Here is a 9645-nt window from a genome sequence, read left to right as displayed (position 1 = left end):
ATGTCATCCCTGCCTTTTTACTTTTTCTTTTAATTCCTCGTTGATGTCAAGCTGACATCATAAACCCCTTGTTTTCTACAGAGGTGTGGCACACGAGCACGAGCGCACACGGGGAGTTGGGCCGGCTCTGTTAAGCCTAGGTGTAGAATAACTATTTTACATCTAGGGTGTACAATATGCACTACTCGATTAACCTACCAGGCCGTAATAATGTTCCTATCTCTTCACTTGTAACTTGTGAGTGATGACTAGCTAGCTAGGTAGCTGCTAATTTTAACTCTTGTACCTATGCTTCCATGGATCCCATCACGTACTCGATCGATGTGGTGTTATCTTTCATTTGGCACGGACAAGGATCAACAAGAATACTAACAACATGTATCCGACAATACATTCTTCCTGGTGCGCTCACTCTACCCTGTATACATACAGTAGGAGACAAGCAAGCAATTGGGAGGAGATGCTGCAATTGATGGCTATCTAGCTATCGCTGTCATCAGAATCAGAAGAGGAACTAGAGCTGTGCGCCGCTGCCCCTCTCCGATCTTGAATCGCAGGCACCAGATGCTGTCGAGGATCGCGGAATGACAGCGACGACTGAGACGGTTGCCTGCCCCTTGTTCCTGCTGCAGCTGCAGGTTTCTTGTTGGCAGCAGCTGCTGCCTTGGAGGCAGCCTCTTTCACTTCTTTGCACACCTTGTCCAGTATTGCGAGGAAGTCACGCACGATCACGAACAGCCTCAGGCCCTCGTCCTTCCCTGTGCTCCCATGGAAGTAATCCACGGTGGCACGCACCAGTGACCGCAGCTTCTTCTCTTCCTCCAGCAGGTGGGTGACCTGCACCTGAGACTGCTCTATGAACCGGCCCAGCTTGCGATGGAACCCACTGTCCTCGTCTAAGCTCTTCATGCCCGTGTTCAGGAACTCGTTGGCCTTCACCAGCTTGTGACCCAGGCTCACCACCGAGATGGTTAGCGCGTCCGAGTCGAGGCATGCCGCCTTCCGGACGTTCTGGAGGTCGTCTCCCAGGCTGGAGACGACGTTGAGGCCAAGCTGCTTGTAGTGCTCCGTGTCATCGCTGACATCCTCGGTGAGATCATCGGCGGAGCTCACGCTGGAGATGCTGCTGTTCATCTGCTCTTTGGCAGCCCGCACGGCGCGGACACCCTCCGAGCGAATGATCTCCTGGACGACGAAATGCAGCAGCGTCGTCTTGCCATCAACCCCCTTGACGTCGGCGAGCTTGAGGAGGGTATCCAGTTTGAATGCCTGGGCGCCCCCTCGAAAGGTGCCGTCGTTCATTCGGTTGCCGGTCTTCAGTACAGCCTCCAGCAGCTTCTTAAAAAGACGGCTGTTCCGAAGCTCCTGGCAGGCCACCTTTTTGACAAGCAATTCAATTCAATTCATCATTTCTTTGCTATTACTTGGTCATTTTTATCTTCTCTTCTATACAATATTGTTAATAGCTTAATACTTACTTGTTTTCATAAAGAAAGGAAAAGGAAAGCTAATAGCTAAGGTGCTACTGAAGCCATACCTCCAAGGTTTTAAATGACTGCTCCGCGTTTGCAGCTTCTTCCGGCAAACTGGACATGAAAAGCAACGCATCCAGGCGCTGGAAGATGTAAGGGATGTCAATGATGGTCCTCAAGAATTGCTCCGCAGGACCAAGTTGAGTGAGCTCTCCGGTGTACAGCCGAAGCCTTAGCTCCTCGTCGCTAGTTGGCATCCACCTTATCAAGGTTTGTATCAAGTCAGAGGGGAGTTCATGCCCTGCATTCAGTTACCCATTATAGGTACACAGATTTTGTTGAATATATATACGTACATAAATAGAGGCCGAAAAGATGGAGTAGGAGGAGCACATAGTAGCTAGGAATCAAGAAATGGACAGAAACTGTAGACCAAAAGGAATGCATGAGCACAGTCAACTATAATAACAGGGCATAGATTGCAGAATGAATCAGTTCGTTGTTGGACAGCTGACAGATTAGTGAAACGAGATCTTCCTCATCCTGCCTGCTGCCCTCTTTGTGTTCAATCTGATGAAACAATGCAACACCTCCTTATCTCCTGTGTGGTTTCATGGCAAGTTTGGTTCTTTGTCTTCCAGCGGGTTGGTCTCGAAATGCTAGCGTCACCTCCTGATGTTGATGGTTTTTCAGCCTGGTGGAGTCAATCAATCAGGCGGGTAGACAAGCAGCAAAGGAAAGGGCTTAACTCCTTGATCATTCTAGTTGCTTGGTAACTTTGGAACATCGAAATGATTGCGTTTTCAATGCTACCTCTCCTGATGCAAATAAAGTTGTGCGGGCAATGGAAGCAGAGGGCACTTTGTGGTGTGTAGCCGGGGCTAAGGAGCTCTAAGGGTTAGTCTCGGGGGCTACCTAGGTGATGCTGTTTTCTGGGTCGGGTAGTTCTTTATTTGAGTCAGTGGCGTGTGTGTTCTTTATTTAAGTTTGTAAGGGGTGGGTTTGGTGTTGTACTTGTTACTCTTTCTTTTTTAATAAAATGATACGCAGCTCTCTTACGTATTCGAGAAAAAAAATGAATCATCAGGACTACCCTAGCTTTTGTTCCACCTGATCCTCAGTTAGGAATGACATTGAAAACAACAAAATCCAAATCATTTCTGCCCAATAGAATGGACTACTGACTCCTAATTTGATTAACTTTGAACATAAGAAAAGAATCAATCCTACCCTGTGGTGCTGCTTAACTCAAAAGAAAGATTCTTTCTACTTACTGTTCCTCTGCTCAGTCTGGTTGGATGAACAGCTAGTTAGCCCATACATCAAACTGAGATGTTTTAGACAAGAACACAAGCAAACGAACAAGTTGGGCTAACATCCAACTAAAAGCGCATCAGTGTGTTGGTTGCTTTTACCTTCCATGACTGCATTACGTACTTCTTCTGCTGAAACGCTCAACGCCTTCAGTGATATCGCTAAGTTCTGTGCTTTTTTAGGTTCGAGTATCCTAACAAACTGAGTGGCATCCTTTGCTGTTAAATCTTTTTTGCCATCAGCACTTTTCTTGTCAGTAGAGTGACAACCAAAAAGACTCTCAATCATCTCCTCGTTAAACCTATCAATAAATAGGTAATCGAAGAGTCAATATCACTGTCTCACCTGATGTTCCCAATCCTGATCATAATAGCAAGCAACAAGTAGAGAAAAATGCACAGTACAAATACAACAACAATCATGTTACAGCTATCTAGGTTTAGGGGTGGTCGGCAAGCTTACTGGAAGGATCCCGCTTTAATTTGATCCCACACCATTGTTTGCTCTGGATTTGCAGTAACTTTATCCCAGAAGAAGGGCTTGAGCTTTGTTTTATTAGAGTCCGCCGCATGATGACCTGCTACATTTCCTGGTTTCTTAAACGGCGGTGGCCCACGCGCTTTTGGAGGACCAGGCATTGCTGGTGGTGGAGGTCCAGCTCCAGCTCTTGTTGGTGGTGGAGGTGGAGGTCCAGGTCCGGCTGCAGCCCTGGAAGCAGGAGGCGGTGGTGGTCCTGGTGGACGCAGATTGCTGGAACCAGCAGCAGGCTTCTTTAGAGGAGGAGGTGCTGGTGCAGCAGGTGGTGCACAAGGGGCCTTCGGGTGAGGAGGAGCTGGAGGTGGCGGTGGTGCTGAACCAGCTGCAGGTGCACGAGCGCTTTCACTAGCATTAGCAGAAGGAACTGCAGCAGCAGCTTTCGCAGCCAGAGAGTTAGCAGAGGTCACCGGACGTCCACCAATGGTGGTTATTTCGTGAGAGCTTAGCTTCATCGCCTGCACATTGCTGTGTCGCTCGAACTCCGACTTCATTGACAATGCTTCTCCTCCTACCTTCATAGGTAGTGAAGATTCCTTATGTTGGCTCTCTGATGAACTGAGTGACAAAGCCCCCAACTTGTTGACATCAATCGGGGTAGAGCACGATTTACGCGATGAACCTGCTGAATGTAGGAACAAGGCATGAATAGACATATATAGCTGCTGCAAATAAGCATTTCTTTCTCTCTCTTTTTGTGTGTGAAGCACCAACACCAAAGCACCAATGCAAGAGACAAATTGAACGAATTGAAAAAAACAAAAGCAGCTGTGTAAATAGTTTTGTAGCACCTGATAAGTCACTCAAATTCAAACTCAGCAGTGGTTTATCATCCCTTAGATCATAAGATGAAGCTGAACTATGGTTTCCGCGACAAGCGCAACAGCACAGACAGATAAGAGCCACCAATGCTATACAAGACACTGACAAACCAGCGACAATAGTGGCTGAACTGCTGTCCTTGCTCTTGTCTTTCGGCACTGGTTTAGCAGCCTTTTTCATACTAGAGACTAGTGGACGAGCCTCTGATTCAGAAGACAACACACTTCTTATTGCTTGTTTTGCTGGAGGTGAGAAAGAATAATGTGCTGGTCCAAGGGGTGGAGCAACGGCTGCTGAAGCTCCTTCAAGTAGAAATCTTCTTTTCATTGCAAAAGGCGGGTTGATGCTGTTCGAGTTGGGAAATAAGCTTCTGGTTTCCTCCTCCTGCTGCAGTCCATGTTCAGAGACAGCACGTGGGAAAGGGAAATTATGCTTGTTTAAGCAGTCCAGAAAATTGTTGGCAACTTCTGCAGGCGACAAGGTATTGGTGATTACTTCCTCAATACTGATCTTTTGATGAGAGGACTTCTTATTATTTGTTCTATGGGACTTATTTTTAAAACCTTGAGGAATTCTCAAGTCTAGAGCACAACTGAACCATAATTGTTCCACCTGCGTGTAACGCAATGTATGAGAAATAGCAGTTAGTAAAAATGTGGATATTGAATTTTAACTTCCGCATGTCATGAATAGTCATATAGGCAAATGTTACAGACTCTTCTGCCCACTAAAAGAAGAAAAATAATAAGAAAAGGGTTCTTGCTTCAGTACTCCTTGGGGGAACTATTAGTAATCTTAATCTACTTAAAAGAGGGTATAAAGTGTCTACTCTTACTGACAAATTAACTGAGAATTAGTAATTGCATTTAGACTGGACAATACTTGTGTCCATGAACATCTTACTGGTGTTACTTAATTTACTTTTCTTCAACCCTCTACAATTACCTAAGGGAAACAACTTACCAACTGCAGAACTTGGCATACAAGTACTATATGAATGCAAGCATAATTAACTTGGTCCTTACCGATTCATCTTGTCCCGGGATTGCAAGAGATGGAGGGGTAGATGGTGGCCACAACAAGCTACTCCTGATTGCGCCAACGAGCTGCAGCCCTTTGCAGTATGTTGGCGTGAGGAGGAGCAGAGAAATGAGGCATGCGCTGAGGAGCCATCTGAATCTGCACCCCGGCCACCTCATCCTATGATCAAATTTGCTTGCTCGCTTAGCTATAGTGATAACCAAATTAAGTGGCCATTGCTCCCTCCCTCGATTGGGATCACTACAGAACCTCAAGGATGACCAAAGATGGATTAATTCCTTCCTTGATTCTCCTCACCTCGATGTCGATTTTTAGACCAAAATGTTGGCCCGAATCTGACAATGTAATACAGTGCTCGCACACAAGATTGCTCCTCGTTGCTGGATCTGGATGCCTCTGCTACATGTCCCGCGACACATCCGCCACAAAGGCAAGAAAGAGAGGATCGTGATGATAACCGATCAGAATAAATTCCACAAAGTAAATCAGATTTACAACTCCTTCATCCATCGGGAAAGAAATTTCTAGGGAAAGAGAGAAAAACCTTGGATTCTTGGCGGCCCCGAACCAATCTCCCCAGAAAAAAAAGTTGAGCCACCACCAATCTAGGAGCCTGGGCATGAGCATGATACGGTGATGAGAAAAGAAAAAAGAGTAATTTCTTGGCCCAGTTGCTGTCTTGATCTTTCGCTTCCAACCCTCGCTCCTATTTTTGGGTGGGAAATGCATGCTCGGAGTGATTCCTGTGCAAAGGAGTCGGCATCCAACAAGAGGTTGCCCTCAATGCGAGGAGCAGCCACCATTTTGTGTTTTTCTTAAAGAAAAGGTAGTTTTCCGACTTGAAATTTTGTTCGTCCCCAAGGAGCAAACTCATCATAGAAGATTAGGGAATTATTGATGGCCGCATACACTGGCATGTATTTACCATATATGTAGACTAAAAAAATAAAAAAAAATACTGGACAGAGTTATATTTATTAAAAAATATTTAGTTAGATATATTTGTTTGAATAGTTTGAATTAAATTTCTATTTAGTTGATTGAATATGAGGTTATATAAGCGAATGTAAAAGTTGAGATTGTGATCGGTTACTCGTAGAGTATGATTTTATAATACTGACAAGTGAATCTGTATGTATAAGCGAATGCAGAAGTTTACATCTACCAGATTAGATTGAAACAATAAATACGAATAATCAAACACGCTTCTTCGTAAAGTTATATGTATCTATCAGACTAATAGCATATGGACAACTAATTCAGCGTCTCAGGTCATCTTTAGTAGATACTTTAAAATTTTATCCTCTATAATACTATTACAGTATTCCTAACACTATTACAGCATCTTTTATTTTTTCATCTCCAACAGCTACATTATTTCCTACCTTTGTTATTCACCTCCTTCCCTCGGATCAACAGACATACTTATAAACAATGATGCGGCTCCTGATTTCCATCCGCAAATTTAAAGCCGGCTGCTGCCATCATATCCCTATACACATACTGTAGCAACAGATGCCGACGCTGTTGGAGCACTCGTGCGAACAGATGATCGGCATCCGCAAATTTAAAGCCGGCTGCTGCCCTCCATATCCCTATACACATACTGTAGCAACAGATGCCGACACTGTTGGAGCACTCGTGCTAGCAGATGATCGGCAAAAAGCACTGTCACATGGATGCAGCCGGCCGATACCTCCTCCGTTGGAGGTGGCCTTTTCTTCTGAACTTCCACAACCTGCGATCACTGCCGTTATAAATATCTGTTCACTTCATTTCATAATATTTATTTCTATTTGTAAATATCACCCATATAGTCTGGCTTAGTTGGTTGGAGAAGTACACATACATACTTACCGCCGAAGTTTAAATACTCTTCAACTTAAAATTAAATGTTTTTTTATTTATAATATCATCTAGTTTCTTTTAGATTGATCGAGTTTTAAATATTATATGCATGTAATAAGTCTAAGATAAATCATGATTATTGTGGCGTTAGTGATGCGACTAAAATGTCTATTGCGAGTAGCGGACTAGCAGGACATATTGCAAAGGCTATGATGCATACCAGCTCTAATTTTGTTTTACCTATACTCGTTTTAGTGCTATTATTATTTTTAGAGCCACATTTAGCCATTCAGAGCGCTAGTTTGAGGCATGAATCGAATTGCTAATCCACACGGTTCTATATATATATATATTTGAAAGGCGAATGGATTGATTAGTAACTTCCCAATCCTGATTTTGAAACAAGTAATTGATTCAAATTTAAATTCTTGTAGCGAAAATGATCCTATTAGACAATGATTATGATTTTGGTGATTAATGACAATATAGTTAATGAGATTAACATGTTTGTCAAGAATATATATTAGTAGGTCTCATGGATGCAATACATTAAGAAGCTATCGCAGTCGGGATAAAGTTTAGTTGAATTGGAGAAGTCTCAGGAAAAATAACTACACCGGAAGGTCCAACACAGAGGAGTTGTGAACGCCGGAGTGTTTTCTTGCCTGGTGTTTTTACACGCCGAATAATTCGACGATATGGAGATATGAACGCCGGAGCATTTTTGAGTTGAAGCTCAATGATGGTACATGACGGAAGGTCCGACGATCGATAGTATGCACGTCAGAGCAATTGTTTCAGAGAGGATTGCAACAGTGGGAAGATCGAAGGACTACACGCTGGAAGGTTCGACGATAGAAGTGTGCACGCTGGAGTATGCGTCGGAGCATTTGTTGCAGAGAAGATGTCAAAGTCCGATTTGGTGTAGTTTAACACGCCGGATGGTTCGGTGATGAAGCAAAGCAACGCCGGAGTATTTTGCACTGAGGAAGGCGCGGGATGGCTCAGAAACACACCGGAAGGTCCGGCGATGGAGTTGGTGAACACGCCGGAACATCTGGTGTTCACATTGGTTTTGAGTGGAGTTCTAACGACTAGTTTTTGGAAGGTATACACGCTGGAAGTTCCGGTGAGTACAATCTATCTACAGCAGAGTATCTTGCGTATACAGAGAATTTAAGCCGTTGGGGGCAACGGCTAGTCCACGGAGTTAAGGCTATAAATACCCCTCCACTCAATCATTCGAAGGTTCTAGAGTCTAAAAAAGCTCATATACACTTGAGAAGACATCCAAGCTATCAAAGTGCTAAAAATGATCATCCAAGGTGATTAAGCACAAGATTAAAGAGTGATTAGTGCTTATAGGTCTAGAGAGAAGTATTGCTAGGTGCTGCAACCTAGAAAGTGGATCAAGGAGTGATCCTTTGTTCATGTATGATTGTGGGTACTAACTGTTGTAAAAATCTTAACCCAATTATCATTTCATCATTTATCATAGATAAGTCTCTTATTGTAATTTTGTCAATTCTTACTGTAATTTTGTCAATTACATATTTTGTGCCATTTATGTATACCTCAATATTCTATGCCAATTGATTATATTTTTCTTATTCCTAACATATCAGTAGATGTCTCAACCTTGTCATCATCAATTGTATGAACTATTTTAGAGCATCTTATAAAGTATTTATCGTGGATGATGTTTTTTTACATGATGTGTCCACTAACGCTAAATTTTTGTAGGTGATATTTGTTCTTAGTTTTAACTTCACTGAAATTCTTATTCCTAATATTTCTTTGAAAGACAATCTAACTATATATTTATTTTCAAAATTAGTTACACCATTTTTAACTGAATCATTCTCGTTTCTTTATTATCTTTTGCTATTATTGTTTGTTCTTTAAATTCTGTATTTTCTATAACCTTATCTTTTTTGGGCTTTTACATGTTGACACGCGGAGCGTCAACAAGCCTTTATTTATTCCCCGGCTGCAGATTCATCTCTCATATGCGATCGTTTCAACATAGAGGCATGGTGGGCGAGTAAGCATAGTAGGCGATGTGTGGGCGATCAGCGGCGGGCGGTGAGGCGCGGCGGGTCGGCGAGCAGCGGCGGCTACATCGGTGAGTTTTTTATTTTTTTAAAAAAAATAGTTAGTAATAGTTAGAAATTTAGGAGTAATTAGAAATAGGAATAGTTATAAAAATTAGAAATTAGGAAAAATAGTAGGATATGATATTAGGAAAATAGTAGGTGATTTAGAAATACTTAGAAAAATAGTAGGAAAATAGTTAGAGAATATTAGAGAAATGTAGAGTAGAGTAGATAATTTAGAAAAATAAGGACATGAAATTTATAATAGAGTAGGTATGGTTTGAAAATTAGCTATAGGTAGAAATATATTATAGTTAGTTAGAAAATGTAGAATAGTCGAAAATGTTCAAAAATTTCAGTAATTTAGAATAAAAAAATATGTTATTTAATGTTCTCCAAAAATTTGATATTATTAGATGTCCACATTTTCCATCAATGTAGGAATTGTACAATTGAATTGTTGTGGATTTTTGCAATTATGTACTTAAAATGGTAGGGGGGAAATTAGATTCATTTGG

The 9645-nt window shown here is 42.3% G+C and overlaps 1 protein-coding gene across 3 annotated transcripts; it reads right to left on the bottom strand.

Moving 5' to 3' along the window:
* Positions 1-348: 348 nt before the first annotated feature.
* Positions 349-6071, bottom strand: LOC133888538 (formin-like protein 18). Of its 3 annotated transcripts, none has more exons than XM_062328816.1 (7): positions 5728-6071; positions 5168-5582; positions 4112-4754; positions 3249-3945; positions 2888-3087; positions 1538-1773; positions 349-1377 (listed from the first exon to the last, which is right to left on the bottom strand). In XM_062328816.1, exons 2-7 carry the CDS (start codon positions 5339-5341, stop codon positions 481-483), a joined length of 2847 nt encoding a protein of 948 aa, XP_062184800.1. In that variant the 5' UTR covers positions 5342-5582; positions 5728-6071; the 3' UTR covers positions 349-480. The 3 variants fall into 3 exon arrangements, with proteins under 3 accessions (XP_062184800.1, XP_062184802.1, XP_062184801.1); XM_062328818.1 differs by having other exon boundaries at positions 3249-3942; XM_062328817.1 differs by having other exon boundaries at positions 5168-5579.
* Between the last annotated feature and the right edge of the window lie 3574 nt (positions 6072-9645).

This window comes from Phragmites australis, chromosome 13 (assembly GCF_958298935.1).
Source record: "Phragmites australis chromosome 13, lpPhrAust1.1, whole genome shotgun sequence".
NCBI classification, from domain to species: Eukaryota; Viridiplantae; Streptophyta; class Magnoliopsida; order Poales; family Poaceae; genus Phragmites; species Phragmites australis.
Note: the sequence above shows the minus strand (reverse complement) of the source record. Positions and strands in the feature narration are given on the sequence as shown.